Source organism: Glandiceps talaboti, chromosome 3 (genome assembly GCF_964340395.1).
Source record: "Glandiceps talaboti chromosome 3, keGlaTala1.1, whole genome shotgun sequence".
In the NCBI taxonomy this organism is placed as follows: domain Eukaryota; kingdom Metazoa; phylum Hemichordata; class Enteropneusta; family Spengelidae; genus Glandiceps; species Glandiceps talaboti.
This window is the reverse complement of record NC_135551.1, coordinates 26210189-26228706: the sequence shown is the minus strand read 5'-3', so window position 1 is coordinate 26228706 and position 18518 is coordinate 26210189. Positions and strand designations below refer to the sequence as shown.

At 36.1% G+C, this 18518-nt stretch overlaps 1 protein-coding gene across 1 annotated transcript; it reads right to left on the bottom strand.

Moving 5' to 3' along the window:
- Window positions 1-404: 404 nt before the first annotated feature.
- LOC144433294 (uncharacterized) lies at window positions 405-10533 on the bottom strand. The gene is made up of 12 exons (XM_078121601.1): window positions 10380-10533; window positions 9549-9652; window positions 8475-8682; window positions 7405-7511; window positions 6740-6942; window positions 5675-5846; window positions 4904-5078; window positions 4285-4391; window positions 3388-3532; window positions 2578-2660; window positions 996-1158; window positions 405-529 (listed from the first exon to the last, which is right to left on the bottom strand). Exons 1-12 carry the CDS (start codon window positions 10531-10533, stop codon window positions 405-407), a joined length of 1746 nt encoding a protein of 581 aa, XP_077977727.1.
- Between the last annotated feature and the right edge of the window lie 7985 nt (window positions 10534-18518).

The following is an 18518-nucleotide window of genomic DNA, read 5'->3' as shown; positions in this document are numbered from 1 at the left end:
TACTTACTGAAGTATATCACCACTGGCAACTGACTGAACTCAAACCTGGTATGAAGATATAACTTTTAAAATGTTCGATGACGTAATTTATTAAACGTATACATAAAAAGGATGAGGAATTCCCTACAATGCAATCAACTGTTCTAAAAAAATACCAGAAGACATCTGTAATGTCATAGAAGGCATTATCATTAATATAAAGATTTACTAGTCAAGGTTTGGTGTAAGTATATTTTTTCACGTATAAGAGTCTTAAAAACCTGTGTGCATTTGTATATGTTTGTTATAAATTGATTGTCCGAGTTATAAAGATAATGATATATCTTATATGTTACCGTAGACTCTGGAGGGGAATCAATGTCTATATATTATCAAGATAATTAATTCAGTTAAACTCCCTCAGTTTATTTTCTCTTCTGCGTGCCCACGTCCTTCAATAATTTTCGTAATATTTTTCCACTCTGAGATTTTGGAATTTCGTCCACGATTTCCACTCCTCCACGAAGTTTTTTGAATGGTGCTACTTTACCTGGGAGTAGGAACAGAAAATGTTATACGGACCTTAAAATCAGTGCCTCCATCGACCAGAACACGTGTAATTGGCACACAAAACATAATCATTCAGGAGACATACCGTAAAGAAGGCTGTCTCTGACAGTGCATTGCATAGTTTGAATATCTAATGAGTACTTCCATAAAGTATACAAGTTATAGCGAGGTGCAATTTTACATAACATAAATTCACTATTACAGTGACAGAGTGTTTTAAAGAGAAATAAAAAATGAACCACATCAAAGCTTTTAAGTGATGCATCGATAAGCACTTTTTGCTATTGTATGATAGGAGTATATTTAACGAGTTGTAAAATTGCAATGTTCATAAAATACTGAACAAAAATGATTGTTAACACCTTCCACCATTACTCCCTCAAAAAAGATCAATCGACGATATCAAACAGTTCTATTGAACCCTAACTACACTTTGTACCACATACCTTCAACAAATTTATAGATTTCCTCTGTAGACAACTTTTTACTCTTTGTTACAACGAAGGCTTTTGGTATCTCCCCGGCTTCTTCGTCCTGAATGCCGATGACACCAGCATCTTGTATTTCAGGATGACTTATCAAAACTGCTTCTAATTCAGCAGGGGCGACCTGTGTAGATTTGGCTTAATTTAATCAGTATTATATTTATCTAAGAAAACACCAATATTGGTAATAATAAGTTCTTCTACCGAAGTCAAAGGTTCTTATTGCCTGCGAGTAACTGTCGTCTGTTCAGGTCGCTTATCTTATATGTTACCGTAGACTCTGGAGGGGAATCAATGTCTATATATTATCAAGATAATTAATTCAGTTAAACTCCCTCAGTTTATTTTCTCTTCTGCGTGCCCACGTCCTTCAATAATCTTCGTGCCCACGTCCTTCAATAATCTGTCGTCTGTTCAGGCGATCACAGCCATCACAGACCATGTCGCACAAAACAGTCACGTCATCGATTGGAAATCTCCAAATATCATCAACAGAGAACGGGACAGGTTGTCCAGGCAAATCAGAGAATCTCTACATCATGTCAGAAGACAAGGCACATCATCATGAACAGGAACGAGGGAACATACCGATTACATCGATCTTGATGATCACGTCATCACCACTTCGCCGTCGCCTATAGCGGTAAATCCAGTTAAACGGACAATTTGACAATATCTGTCGACCTGAACAGGCGAAACGTTACTCATGAACAATAAGAACCCTTGGCCGTGGTACAAACCTTAATTTGTTTTACCGACCTGGTAATATTGTTTAAGGGATGAACCAATAATGGTCTTAAAATATTAATTTCCCTTCTTATTGTTCTGGATATAAATAATGATTCGGGTTGTAACTAGCTTAGATTCAAGTCGTGTCCTTGTGTTATTGGCTTTTTGATTACCATGTTGTATACGGTAAATATGTTTACCTTGCATAGCTCAACTGTCCCCTATCGTTGATTCTGATCACATTGTAACATTACTGATAAGCCACAGTGGGTAAATTCATAAGCCAATATAATAAGAAATTGCGCAAGTTTCTTGGCCGGCACGGGCCGACATCAAAGTGAAATGTTCAAAGCATTCTCATACGCTGTGGAGAGGGGTGATAGCCAACATCCCACTCGACTTGACTGGTTAATAACTTGCCATGGCAACCCCTCCCCCAAACACAGAACAACCACACGAGTTGAAATTATTTTACCATTAAATTATAGTTTGAATATTTAGAAAAAATCCTTGTCTATATACAATTTAGGTAATGACGATATATATATATATATATATATATATATATATATATATATATATATATATATATAGATAGATAGATAGATAGATAGATAGATAGATAGATAGATAGATAGATAGATAGATATAGATAGATAGATATTTGTAATGACCCTTATTAAAGATAAAACATTTACATCGCTTTGTGAATTGTTCTAATTTTACTGATATACACTAGATTGCTCAGAAAGAGGAGAAAGAGACTGGAGACTATCTTTGAGCTAAACATCAAAAGCTACATAATATAACAAACCTGAAGTCCTTTATACTTGATAAGTTCTTTAAGTCTATCTTCCACGTGTAAATGACCATATTCATCAATATAACAAATATCGCCTGTGAATAAAGGTACGTGAAAGTATTGTCCGTAAGATAGTGATACACCTGAATAGTTAATGTTGCAAGACTATGACTTGAGGTTAACGTTGGGAGGTCACACTGCGCCAATTCTACAGTTTATCCGATGATCGACTTTCTGTGATTGGCGTATGGCGTTGGGAACGAGTTTAGTGTGATGTTGCTAGAACACAGACATGCGTGACCCATGATATGTTTTACAGTGATATAACGTTCTAATTGTTTTGGCGTTTTGTTTGGCTGACTCGAATATCCGACTATAAAAGTATATATACATATATATATATATATAACTCGGTGTGTATCAATCTGCTAAGACAGTGCTCTATACCGCAGTGGCAGAGCGTAATACCAAAACTATATATATATATATATATATATATATATATATATATATATATATATATATATATATATATATATATATATATATATATATATATATATATATATGATTAATAAAGTATATGCACTCCTGAATCTGTGTTAGTATTTATTATACACACCTTGCTCATTTGTATTATATTCAGTGATACAAAAATATAAGTTATGGTAATATTTTTTTAATATGGCCATTTTGAAGAGTGTGTTTCAGACTCAGATTTTGAAGATACGTTATAATAATTAATGGATATATTTCAAAGAACACTTTAGCGATTGCGTGCACATAAATAAACAATGTTGGTATTTTCCAGAGGGCACTAACCTGACGAAAGCCAACCTTCACTGTCTATGGCTTCATCCGTTGCTTGTTTATTTTTGAAGTATCCTAGCATAGTTTGTGGACCACGTGTGAGAAGATTTCCTGTTTCTCCAATAGGCAATATTTCACCCGTTTCAATATCAACAATCTTGGAGATGAACAAAAAAAAGATAAATTGCAAGTTTTATATTTATAAGTCAAATATTTAAATTTCCTTCATTTATCCTTGAAATACTCATGAGTCATGTCACGTTTTTTTATGTAATTACGTTTTATACCATATTTGATCATTGATCGGCTGAATGAAAGACAGCATGTAATAGTAACTTCATTTTTTCCTTTCATGATTTCTTGCGAATAGTGGTCATGCATATATGGCACACATCGGCTTATAGAAAGCTTACTTATAGACCCGATAATGACTTTAACATGAATTCTGGATCAAATTATTAACATTTAAATAACAAGTTATGATACCACTACTAATTCAGATGTAGCAATCACAAATAGTCATGAAAGTGTGAATAGCTTTGCCATTAATTACAAAAGCATCAGTTAAATTAACCCAAGAAGAATGTTTTTGTAAAAGCTGAAGTGTATCCCAATACTGTGCGTTGCAGATTACTGTTAACTCTCTCTCTCTGTTTGATACAACCTAACAAAAATCAAGAAACTGTACATGCTACACTTTAAGATAGCAAAATTGAATGAGTACAGTTTATTGCTATAATCTGTCTAAGTGAAATGAACTAATGTACCACCATGCAGATATCAGTGCATACATCAAAACATTGGCGTAAGAGTCTATTTTTTTTTCGAATTTATATTTATTTTTTCTTCTTCTTTTTATTACATAAATATTGAAATATTGGGAACCATGTGAAATTAATATGTCTATACCTTCGCTACCATGTTTGACACCAATACTCCACACGACCCCTTTGGCCATACTTTATGGTCATTGCCATATCCAATGTATGTTGCAGCTGTTTCTGACATTCCGTATACTGTATGTAGGTAACAAATGGTTGCATTATTTAATGTTATGACAAATTTATTTCTTGTATCTGAGTGAAGAAATTATTAATAATATAACAATCACCTGCGTTTTACCTGTATGTAAGACTCTATTTACAAATGTGAAAGTAAAATGATTGAATACACTTCAACGGTGTCATGGTTATTGGCAATTACTGCCTCTGTATTGTATAAATATGTTCTTTAGCGTATGTCAAAATATGTGACATAACCCCAACAAACGGAATTTATGCAAATACCAGCAACCATTCTCTCGATATATTGATAACAAAATGATGATCATATAAGATCCACTCAAAATAATAAGAATTTTAGATAAACATTATTCAAAGTTTACATCTGATCAGACGGTCAACACAAAAATGTTTTAATTTACTTTTTAAAGAACTCGAATGGGTAAAGAGGCATATTGAGCGATTGAAATGCAGATTAGAGCAAAAAATGAAATACTACATAATTAGGTTTTTTTAGTGAACCTTACTCGGTTTCATAAGTACGTTCGGATTGGTTCGGCTGACGACAATCTCTGGTATGTCGGGACTGATAGGTGCTGCACCATACAAAATGGTATTAACACTTGACAAGTCGTACTTCTCAACCATTGGATGTTTTGCCAAGAAAAGTGCTACTGGTGGGACAATTGGTAAATATGTAGCCTACAAAATTGTTCAAAACAAATACGTATATTTTGTCACAAATAAAGCACAGCGTGATAAACATACATACATGCATGCATGCATGCATGCATACATACATACATACATACATACATACATACATACATACATACATACAATATATATATATATATTATATATTATATATATATATATATTATATATATGCGTATATGTATATATAGTATATAGTATATATATGAACTTTCAGATCAGTTTTGAAAATTTGACTTTGGAAATGCAGGTCAAGTTGGAAAGTCATGATCTCATTAGAAAGCTTACAATTGATAACATTGGATTGTTGTAGACACTCGAATGGGGGGGGGGTCAAAATCTAAATTTTTGGCCGTCTTTCTACTATTATCACGAAATTGGCAAAACTAAGTGAGTAGACGTTCAATGGCAAACTGCAGTATCTGACATCAGTATACAGGTACGTGGGCGGGGAACAAGGGTGGATGGACGGACTGATGTACAGATAGGAACTAACTTAGTAGCCTCCTTCAACACGTCTGGGCACATAACACAATTATATATACTTAAGTCTTACAGATAGTAATTAAAAAACTTCAAACCTTGTGGTCCTGAATTGTTCTCAAGAAGTTTTCTGGTTCAAATCCTTGTATTAACAAGAGTCGAGCCCCCTGCATAAGGGCATGGTTCATAAAAGCCATACCGTAAATATGGAAAAACGGCAGGAAAGCCAAAACAGTGTCTTCCTCAGACAACTTGATTATTCCCGGTATACTGTAAACAAATATCAACATTATACAAAGATTACATTTAATTATGTTATACAGACTACGGTTGCATTCATGTATATGAATGTCACTTTCATAACCTTCTCACCTAAATATAATTCATGACAATAGCATTATTATTAGGTATTTGCAACATACACAATACATATGCACATACATGTACATACATACTTGTACTCCGGCTGGGCGTTAAATTTCGACTGACAGTTACAAATGAGGGCTATTGACCAATCAGGGAAAAGCGTGAAGACAGGTGTATGAGCAGAGTAGCAAATTTATCAAATGTTAGTGGCGGGAGTGTATTTTCTGTGTATGAGATCCAATTAATGCCATCCAGGGGAGAGTGATTAGACGCAGACAATCATAACAAAAACATGACCCCAGACTGTGACTGAACAGATAAGACTTCCGTTCACACGTTGAACACTATTTTCGTAATAATAAACATTACCTCAGAGTGTATTTAGAAGGTGAATAAAATACACATACTACATACACACACATACATACATACATACATACATACATACATACATGCATACATACACACATGCATACACACATGCATACACACATACATACATACATACATACATACATACATACATACACGCACGCACGCACGCACGCACGCACACACACACATACATACATACATACATACATACATACATACATACATACATACATACATACACACACACACATACATACATACATACATACATACATACATACATACACACACATACATACACACATACATACATACATACACACACATACATACACACACATACATACATACATACATACATACATACATACATACATACATACATACATACATACAGGAATTAGTTTCAAGTTAATCATCACCTTAATTGTTGAAGGGCAGCTATGAAATTAAATGGGCTTAACATAACTCCTTTAGGAATTCCTGTTGTCCCACTGGAGTACGGAATAACACCAACATCTGTTTTGGGTTGTATTGTGACATTTTGAGGAAATCTTGAACCATCGTTTTCAAGAAGAGATGAAAATGATTTACAACCTTCTGCCTCTCCTGTTACGTAAATGTTCTACAAAAGTGAAAACACTTCATTTTCAAAATTTCATACAACCAGTATACGCAATTATGGTTGTAGTGGTAGTATGCCAAATACCACCACTTGTAAATCAACTATATTTTAAAACAGACAGATATTCACTGGCCTTTGCGATCCTTCCAATCACCTCGAATAAAATATCTACAAATAATTCCATAGTTCCTCGCAACTGAGCATGCTCAGTGTAGGTGACAGTAAAACGTTACCAGCAAAGTTTGACTTGGTGTCATTTTTTTTAATCCTGCAAACTAAGCTTTAGTTGAACCCAAACTCTGCTCTATTGAATTGTAGCTCACATTTTTCATCGAAAGGATAACAGAATTTGTTAATATCCTCTTGTAATATCATGTATGAATTCCACAGGAATTCCGTGTAGACATGCATGACAGATTTTCTATCTGTGTCACACTTTGCTTACTAAAACAAGGGGCCTACCTTAATGCTTGGTATACGTTTGGCTACTTCTTTTAACTTATCAGCCAAGATAGGCAGAGTAATGATGTCACGTGGTTCTGCAATCCTGAGTTGGTTTACCAGCTCATCTAAAAAATACATAGAGCTTTAATATGTGTACTTGAAAATATTCATTTCAATATCAAGGTCTTTTTAGTCTGTTTTCGAATTCCTTCCTGTGAACAATCTTATAACATAGACACACATGTGATGTCAGTATATGCAGTGCACCCCATCGGTAGTACGTGACCGCAGTGCGAACTGTGATCATCCGCAACTTATTGACCAATCAGAAAGGACTTTTGAGACCACACACAGTTTGTAGATGTTGGCCGAGTTTAGGATAAAAACGGTTTGCGATCCATTAGCTAGAATGTTCATGTCATACTAGACTAGTGCTAGATGAGAACTAGCTCAGCACAGCGCTAGCGAAGTGGATATTCTAGCTAATGGATAGCGAACCGTTTTATCCCGAACTCGTTCTTCGTATCTTCATCTTCAGTGTGTTAAATTGGCTATATGGATGAGGATTGGTTATCTATTTTCCTACTTGAAAAACAATGTGAATGAACTTCCTTGTAATTCAATAAATTGTAAACAATTAGTAAATGTGTAAACTGTTTGTACATACAATAACCACAGTCTGTGCCATAACATGTACAGATTTCTTGCACAATTTTTTTTAGCCTTTTGCAATATGTTGAGTTACAAACACACACTTGGTCAATGTTGTTACACATTGATTTTTCAAGTAGGTAGCCATGATAAAAAAAATCATAAATTAAAATTCCAAAAATAAATACCCAATCATCATCCATATGGCCATTTTAAATGGAGCCCACATGCATAACCAATATTATGTTATCGATGAAATTAGCCATGTGGGGCGTGCTATATACAAATCCCCACTTGTGTCTTCAAATTCGCATAGGATCCAAAAGGGATTTTGAGCATTTTACAAAGAACTTCGGAAGGAAAGCGTGTGAGAAAACCGAGGAATTAAGATACATTTATGATCATATATATCCGTAGAACACAGCATTGATACTCACCTGCTGTATACAAAGGATTGACCGTTGTAACAGCGCCACCAACGAGTTGAACTGCATTAAATATGAAGAAATATTCAGCCACGTTTGGTAGATAAACCGCGAATGTGTCTCCTTGTTTGAAACCCTCCATAGTAAGGCCACTGGCACAGCGATAAACAAGTTCCTTCAGTTGTGGAAAGGTGTAAGATCTACCGGTTGTAGCATCGATCTACAGGGTCAAATACGGAGTTGAAAGTAAACAATCTTTTTACTATTCATTATGGGAATTGCAACCAAAATAGAAACAAAATGTTCAACCTAGGGACTCTTCAATAATTACACAAGGGAGGGCCAGGAGAAATCAAGCTTAAGCCCGGTCTGTTGCGTAAAATGTGACCCTCCCCCGATTCTGTTTCTAAAAAGTAGCCTCCTAAATTTGCTTTCTCTAAGACATGACTCTCCCCATTTCCTAAAACATGGGTTAAAATGATGTCTGTGAAAATGGAACCTGAGTCCTGGAAGCAATGTCAATGTCTCGATCCCACCGCTGCCACCATCTTGATAAATTTATTGGCATAGTTTTTTCCCCACTACTACCACCTCAGTGGATTTGTGTGAAGTAACAATGTTTGGATCTAATTAATAGAACTGAAGGCCAGAACTCACAAAGACTAGATGGGTTTACTATGACTATGTAGGTCAACATTCCGATCCACTACATCACATTATCCCCAATATCTTATCCAATACACCCTCTTCACTCCTGTGAGACATACTCCTCTCCTCACACCAACACTGATTATAATTGATTCACTGCATGGTTGCCAGTACCAACAACACTGATATGCTCTGATATTATGGTACAACGGTGGCAGCAGTTGGAGGTGGTAACATTACTAATGGGATATGACAGTGGTGGCAGCGGTGGGAAAAAATCACAAAATATGCAAAGTTACATAATACAACGAGTGAAACGAAAATTTGAACCTCCCCTAATCCATTTTCTACAATACGGTATTCCCCTGTCAACCACTTTGTATAAAAAAAACCTCCCATTCCCCAGCCCTTCCTTGTAATTACTGAAGGCTTCCTTACCATTGCTTCCCTGTTTCCAAACTTGTCAAAGTTTTGCAGGACATACTGAGGGACGCTCATATCATCTGGGATGTTAACATGGGGGAGCGTACTCTGGTAAATACCTGTTAAGATATTAAGACAATTCAGAGTTAACATTGTCTTCATAAGGCTATCAATGTTCTCAATCATCCAGGTATGGATCGAAGTTAATAACGAATGAATATAATTATAATCTATCCTACTGGACTTGCTGTTGTTTTGAATGGCCACAGTTTCACTGGTGCTCTATTGACACCTGATAGAGTAGAATTGTCATGTGACGATGAAAAACAGACGAAGAATTTTACTAAACAGTGTTGTACGTGCCTGCCAAGTTATGACGTAGTCCCCCTCCCCTATTAAGAGTCTTCTAGGAATAATACAAGAACAACCTTTATGACCTTTCTGATCATAAAGAGTAGCACAAGTGGCTTCAATTACTATACATTACTGATTGCAACAACATCCTATTGATATGAGTGGCCTATGTTATGTGAACCATACACACAGCATTACATTAGACAATAAGATCTGTGTGTGTGTGTGTGTGTGTGTGTGTGTGTGTGTGTGTGTATGCGTGTGTATGCGTGCGTACTGTATATATGTAAATACATACATGTTCTACTCATTAATTTTGCACTCCCATATGTATGTATGTATGTATGTATGTATGTATGTATGTATGTATGTATGCAAGTATGTATGTATGCATGTATGTATACCCCGCCTGCCAGCTTTGATTAATGATTGATTGGATGGGTGGGTGAATGGATGAATGTTTGTACGTAGAAAGTTTCAATCACGACTTACCTGTTTTCCAAGGATTGTCACTGTGTGTATACGATGACTGGGTAAATCTCCTAACAGCTACATGGCGATATCGTATTACTTCTAACTCTTTGAATGAGTTGAGTCTGATACTTCGAACTACAGTGTGACGTGCGATTGTGGTAGCTCTTAACATCTTTTAGAGGTTTATAAACAGGTCTTAGCTGTCGTCAAGTTGCACAGTGTTTACACCTCCTTTAACCTTCTGAATGAGTACACAAAAATAAATTCCAAAATTTCTAGAAAATTAACACTGTAAACAGGATTTGGCTCCATGCCGATTAAGTTACTTATCATGAGTTTGTAATCACCGTGTTTGGGTTCAGACATGACATTATTGATACATGGGATGCCAAACTAAACACATAGTTTAACAATTCGAATTGAGCATCTTTTATTGCAATAGTTCACATGGGTGTCAATACAATAGGTATTGATACCATATAGATTCAAATTTGGTTGGAAGGTTGTTTTTTCTTAAACTGGCGACAGTAATCACTGGTGTGCGTGCATACTAATGGGGTGTTTGCACTGCAGTGCAATACGGAAAACACACGTGTATCTTCATACCTGTATGACTGCATGCAAACTCAAACCCCGTATATCATGTATATATATAGTGGTCTGAGATACGAGTACGCACTTCAGTTATCGCCTAATGTACACAGAAGATCCACGTGAACAAACAATAGGTTTTTTTTTTTACAGGAAAATTGATAAAAACATGTTAAACAATTGTAATGACAGAACCCTATGGCCATGGTGCGTGAGTGCTTGTGTGATGTTAGGACCCCTGAGTATTTTCATTTATGTTGCGGTGTTTTTGGCTGCTAGCAACTCTCGTGGACGGTATATGGACGAAGAGAACACCGCAATCACTCCTGCAAAACACCTAAACTACCAAGTACCATAATGGCACTCACGCGTGCGAGTCGTGGGGTACTTTAACACACTGATGGGGTTGTATTGAATTGTTGATGTTAATAGAAATAAATTTAAAAGTAAATTATTAGTAACAGAGAATATACACATTACCCTTACCCTCGAAAAATGATAACGAATACTAATCACAACTTATTCGAAAAAAAGGAACATACACATGTCATTACAATAACGTATGGTACGTCTAGACCTATTCAAAATATACAATGCCAAATTACAAAGACGGAGTGAGTGTGGTATTGAATGTACATCAATAATGGCTAGTTGTGATGATTGACCAGGTGCCGGCGGTCTGACCTATGCGATGTCAAGGACGTCACTATTGAACTTGATAGAGGACTAACAATATTTAGAAAACCACTTACAAAAATACCCACCCAGACAACACTTCATACATACCTATATCCACCACCACCACCACCACCACCACCACCACCACCACCACCACCACCACAACAACAACAACAACAACAACCATACACCCTAAACGTGAAGGTCTATGCAACAACCTCCAAGAACGCAACATCAAGGTGACCCAATTCAGATTGTATTGGGAACTAGTCCCATTTATACTAGGCTCCTTTATACAAACCAACTATGTCTAGCAACGACTAGTATTTCACCGAACTTCGAATTACTATAACAGTGACATACATTTTATTTTAAAGGTGTACACAAGTGCCCTTCTTTGAAAATTCACTTGTATTATCTATGTACCTATACATTATGGGGTCGACGATCGCGATATGCTGAACGGGAAGAATGCATCGTCTGGACCCCATGGCCTAAACGTCCGTCTCTACACAGTGACATGTATGTATATCCTATTAGTAACACCTAAATAAGATGTTATTAGAATGTATATATATATAGGGTTGTCGGTGGCCAAGTGGTTAAACCACTTGCCTCTTACCACTGCAGTCGGGGTTCGATTAAATTTACCCCGCTGTAAGTAAGAAGAGTGTCGTTCAGTTTGACTCTACCGAACAACGCAGGTTTTCCCCGGGTACTCCGGTTTCCTCCTGCATTAACACTGAACCCATGAGGGATGGCCCCCACTGGACTTCTTGGGAGACAAGTGTTTAAATGCTTAAAGAACTATCCAGTATAAATAAAGATTATTATTATTATTATATTACGGTGTCCCATCCGCTTACTCAAAGCCTAATACTCACCAACAGCAAGTACCAATAGACGATTTACAGTAAAACCTAGTCCACGACTCCAGGTACAATGTACAAGACAGCTTGTTCACTCTGTAGTATAATAGATGCCAGCAAGCAAAGGCCAGGTTGACAGCAGATAACAACAGCAACACTAATATCAGTAGAGGTCAGCTTTATTAGATCCAGTTTTAAAGGCCGATGAAAGTTCAAAGGTCATTGGAAAACAAAATACGGACGCGAGTTTGTTTGTTAGCAAATGTATAGGATACCTTCTTTACGTATACTACTACTGCGCCAGAGGTTAATGCTTGGCCTGGCTTTTAAGTTTTGCCACAGTAGAAGTTAAATATGCCATTCAGTTTGACACTACCGAGCAACGTAGTTTTTTTAAGGCGCTTCAGTTTCCTGTTCCATTTACACCGAGTGATGGCCCTCTCATGTTAGGGGTGGAAGCTTCTTACTAGAATAGCTTTTGAATAATTTCTTTTCAAAAGAGAATTCAGGCATCACACATCGATATCGTCACAAGTACGAGCGTGACGAACCTTTATGGAACAAGCACAATTTTATACAGAGGGGTGAGCAGAAAAATGAGGGGGTGGGTACGAACAAAAGAGGGGTGTAAAGGGAAAGGAGCTCCAAATATTCGGGTGAGTCTACCAAATGTGAACTGAATGACATTAACAGTAATATCATGCAAAGCCAAGTTGCACAAAAATATGGAATTTATACCATGGTCGTTGTACGCAACGACAACGCACGTCAACATCATTTGTTCTGTGGTTTTCGTATGAGTCAAACGTTCAAGATGTCTCTTACTTTCCCAAATTTTCCTTTGATAATACTGGCGCTGGTATAATTACATTACTTCGCTATATTTGTTTTTCATTCAGCTGGAAAATCAGGAATTTTGTCACTATGAGTCGCTAGACGAATGGTGACAAAGTCCCTCCGGTCACAAGTATTTAATTCCTTGGCTACACGAAGAAAAATATTGGGCTAAGTGCCACAAAATTAAATCATTTGAGTCTTGTACTTATGCTTATTTGTCACTGTATCAAATTCATACAGCATCCTCTTCATAATGTAGAAAGAACCTAAATATTTTTACCTACAGACTACTGCAAATGTATCTATACTTGAAATATGTTATGATATTTATAGTTTTAGCAGCGTGATCAAGCACAATGAACTATAATTTAGCAGGGCAAATATAATTAATTATGCAAATATAGTCATATAATATTCAAGCATCACTTCTGTCACGTGTCAGGATATCACCAATATATTAATCGCATCTAATGACTAACACGTGGATACAGGGTGTTTTCAAAGATATTTTGACAAACAGCTTAGTCATGGAAGGGGAACACGAAAACCTATATGTTCATTTAACTTGGCACTAACTAGAATAATGATATGATCACAGAATTTCACATTTCTTGTAATAACACTTTGAATCCTTAACGTGGCGATATGGATAAGAAATTGGTATTTGTTTTGGATTTTTATTTTCAAAAAAATACATTTAATGGGTTCTTCTACTTGAAAAAGCAACATGACTCAACTTAGGTCACGCCCGTGCTTGTTACAAAAACTAAATTGTGTAAACAGTTGTTTGCACAACCAATGATTTCTAAACAACTGGGTAAACACAAGTAATCAGTAAGTCCAATCCAGTCTGTACAATGCATTTGCCGCTTCTCCGTGTATGGAATATCATCATACATTAATAATTTGATTTCTTGGGGTTCTTTGTTGTGAAAAAAGTTGTGTTAAGTATCACTTCATACATGCACAATGGTGAACGTTTGACATTTTTGGCAAAGTTATTGAATTACAGAAGCAGATTTGATTTATGTTACTTCACATTTTGCATTTTACAAGTAGAGAAACACACATAAAGTTGTCTCCAAAATATATACCGATTTCTGATCCATATGACCACTTTAACATGTGGTATATGACAAAAACGCGTGGATGTTGCGCACTTTGAAAAGTGTTGTTTTCTGACATGGGGTCGCCATCAAATGGGGGTGGGAGGTGGGTGTAAACCAATATCAGACTCGATTAGAAACAACGACCGCCGGCCGATTGAAGCTGATCGGCCCCTAAAAATATGACCGTTCAGTAGACTTTGCCGCGACCCGTGATAAGTGTACAACCTTGGGCTGGCATACTCGACCCACTCTCATGTTTAGAAGATAATAAATCACTCGGAGATGGCGCATAGCTGATGACCCTGATGAATGTATAATGGTCGGGTCAATTTTTACTGGCTGTGAGCGGTGTTTTGAAGTTGAACATGGGTTTGTTAAAACGGACCCCAGGCCATTCAGCTCCGACAACCATAGTCAAAGTGACCCCCAGTAAAGACCATCCCATGCATAATTTTGACACATTTCTTTATATATAACGTATGCAGGGTTTTACTCTAACGCTGTATCTAGAAAACCATTTAAATGTTATTGGATATTGTTATTTTAAGAGCATAGCCTACATTAAACAGTTTTCTTTGTATGTGTTTAAGTTCTCTGGAATCTATTAAAACATGTATACCATTCCTGGGTATGTCAGTACACATCATTAAAACATGTATACCATTCCTGGGTATGTTAGTACACACCATAAATCCGCGGGAGGGAGGCTGTAGTTAATGCATCTCGTTCTATCTAAATTGGCCTTCACAATTTACTAAATTATGACAGAATGCAACTATTTATATACCAGTCTGTGATATTATACATTGCAGTACGACCAAAGGGGACAGCGAGCATGTAATTGATTGATCTATGAATTAATTGATTGATTGATTGACTGATTGATTGATTGATTGATTGATTGATTGATTGATTGATTGATTGATTGATTGATTGATTGATTGATCGTTCGATGGAAAGGTTAATTTTTGAGGTGAAATAAAACATTTTTTGTGTGATATTGACCAATTGACAATTGATTATTGTGGTGATATAGAACTTTTTTTATTCTTCCTTATTCCCTGGCTAGTTTTCTCTCTTCAAGCTATATATAATTCACTCTTTATTGACTAAATAAAGACATTTTGTCCCTTCTTCTCCTCTGATTATCTAAATCAAAACACCCCTAATCTTGTAATTATCAGGGATCGGTGACACAACAGTTTGTTTTACCTCTTATCTTCTGGGAGATTATCACACCAAATAAACACTCAACCATGCACAGACTAGACTAAGTATATAATTTGAATTAACTGCTACAGTAGGACTCTTTTTGCCATTTCATCATATTTCAGTAAAAAAATATAATTTTACATCTAACACGTCGTTAAATTCATTTTTATAGCAATAAACATGAAAGGTTATACAGTCATGTAGTTTCATTGGAACAATGTGTAACTTTAATGCAATAAACCATCAAATTTATTATGGCTAGGAAATTGGAAAAGGTTATGTAGCAGCGGGAGATGAAGTTCTAATGCTCAGTTTTGAATGAAAGATAGTCGTACCATAAAATATAAAATATATTCTTTGTTGAGATGACGTGGCTTGTACGAATTCAAATAGTTTAAATAAAGTTGCATTACCAGTTGAAGTCAATGTCAAGGTGTGTACCACTAGCCTTACACAGACTGAGATCTACAGCCGCATGTACACTGTGTGCCAACATTTGTGGTCGGTCTAAGCTTTGAAGGTAAGCGCGAATGTTATGAACTTATATAAAGCGAGGACTGTATAATATTAAGTCTGTTGGACAGATTAAGCGACTGTTTGATACCTCGAGTCAAATTGCATTTCATTAACCATCTACAAATCTTATAGTTCATTCCAACTGTGCTTTTCAAAGTTAGTCTAGTGTATCCTGTATCCTGTATTCAGTTATACTACCCATTTCAAGTTACCGTTCAGCGGTTCTGTTTGATACAACCACACAGAAACCAACGAGAAACTGTATTTTCTACACTTTAAGATAACTAGATTAAATGAACTAATGTGCCACCATGCAGACCCGAGATGTAGACATCAAATGTAGACGTCAAAATATTAGCACCACGTGTCAGCGTCTAGCTACAGTACGTTTTAACCTGTACTACTAGGGGTATATATTGTCATCAAGTAATTATATAGCCACTAAAAGTTAGTCAACTATTTATAATAAGACATTGTATATGCTAATTGGTGGTCAATATTATATGTTGGTGTTCTAGTCACAAGTCTAAATCTTAAGCGAAAGTTTGGTATTTTGAATTAGCTATGTTAAAAGTGTACTCGTTTGTAACTGTACTATCGTTTCTCCATCAACCACAATTTATTCATTGAAAATTGTTAAAATATGAATAATAAGACATCATGGCTCTGATTTTTAGGTACGGACCAAAACGATTTGAAGTATCATGTATGAAGCTACAAAAAATACCTTCAGCCAAAGGTGATTCAATCCTGTTCGGGGTATACGATATTACGAGTCATAGTATCTAATACAACTTTTTCAAAAATAAAATAATGTTCAGTTGCAGCTAGTGCCACGTTAAATGATTTATTTTGTTTAGACAAAGTGTAACAAGAAATACAGTTTGTTATTGGTTTCTGCATGGTTGAATCAAACAGACACTGAACGGTAACTTGAAATGGACTGTAGCTACCATATGGAACAGACTTGTAATTTCATAAGCCTTTCCTTGTAATTCAAATAATAAATTCTAATTTATTACAATTGTAATTCGAGGCTCAAGTGTGAACGCTACATTATAGTATTCGTAACGTGAATTGTTTTTAGCAATTGAATAAGTGAATATCTGTTTATAATATATTGTATATGTTTACACTACATAGGCTCCCGAACGCACAGAAGTCAGCTGAAGTTAATGTACAATTTAGCATACTATAGTATTGAAGAAAATTCTTGGTTTTTATATCACTCTAAGGTACATTCAACAGCGAGGCAATGTACTTAAACACCTTGACATTCCTTTCCAAACCTGGCTTTGCTGATGTGAAAATACCTTTAGGAAAAGGGTATTATTCACTGCGTATTTCATGAGTTTAAGTTTTGCTTTTATGATAAAATTTACAGGAACGGTACTAGTCTACTTGATTATGATGAAGTTCACAACTTACTCGTTGATATGCCTGCTGTTGTTTGTGGTAATTCTTCACTCGGTAACCTCATTTTGTACCCGACGACGAAGCACGTGTACTCCTACAAACTGCATAGTCAGTGGATGGAGTGCGTGGGGTTCGTGTTCACATTCATGTGGTACAAGTGGAAGGCAACATCGATCTCGTTCCAAGACAACTTCGGAATCTTGTGGAGGGTCGTGCAACTATCAGCTGTCAGAAAGTCGATCTTGCAACACCGGTACCTCTAGTTGTTACAATAGAGGTACTCCATTGTCTACGTCTTGTCGATGTAATGCAGGATGGACTGGTACATGTTGCCAAAGTGGTAAGTGGTATATTTTGTCTTTCTGTCATCCAGTGAAATTTTACAAACATTATTATTCGAAAATCTCAATAAAAAAATGAAATTCTCAACAACAACAAATTTCACTTCGAACAATCAAGGGGTGTCACGTTAAAGAACTGAGACACTCATAAGTCTTCTTATTTGATTGGTAACTGCATGACTAATTCCGGGCCAATAATAATACTTTCAACATTTCAATGTCACTGGCAATATCTAATATGGAATAATAATTTGTAAAAACAATTACAACCTTCATGCAAATGACAGCCTACCGATTTATATGCAATCAAAATTGTGTGATACTGATATTCATAATTAGAACCATACTTGTTAGTGCGTTACATAGAATAACGAGAGGAGTCATGAAAGAAAGAGAGAGACACCCAGAGAGACAGGCAAACACACACACACAGACAGACAGACAGACAGACAGACAGACAGACAGACAGACAGACAGACAGACAGACAGACAGACAGACACACACACACATACATACATACATATACATACATACATACATACATACACATACATACATACACACATACATACACACACACATACATA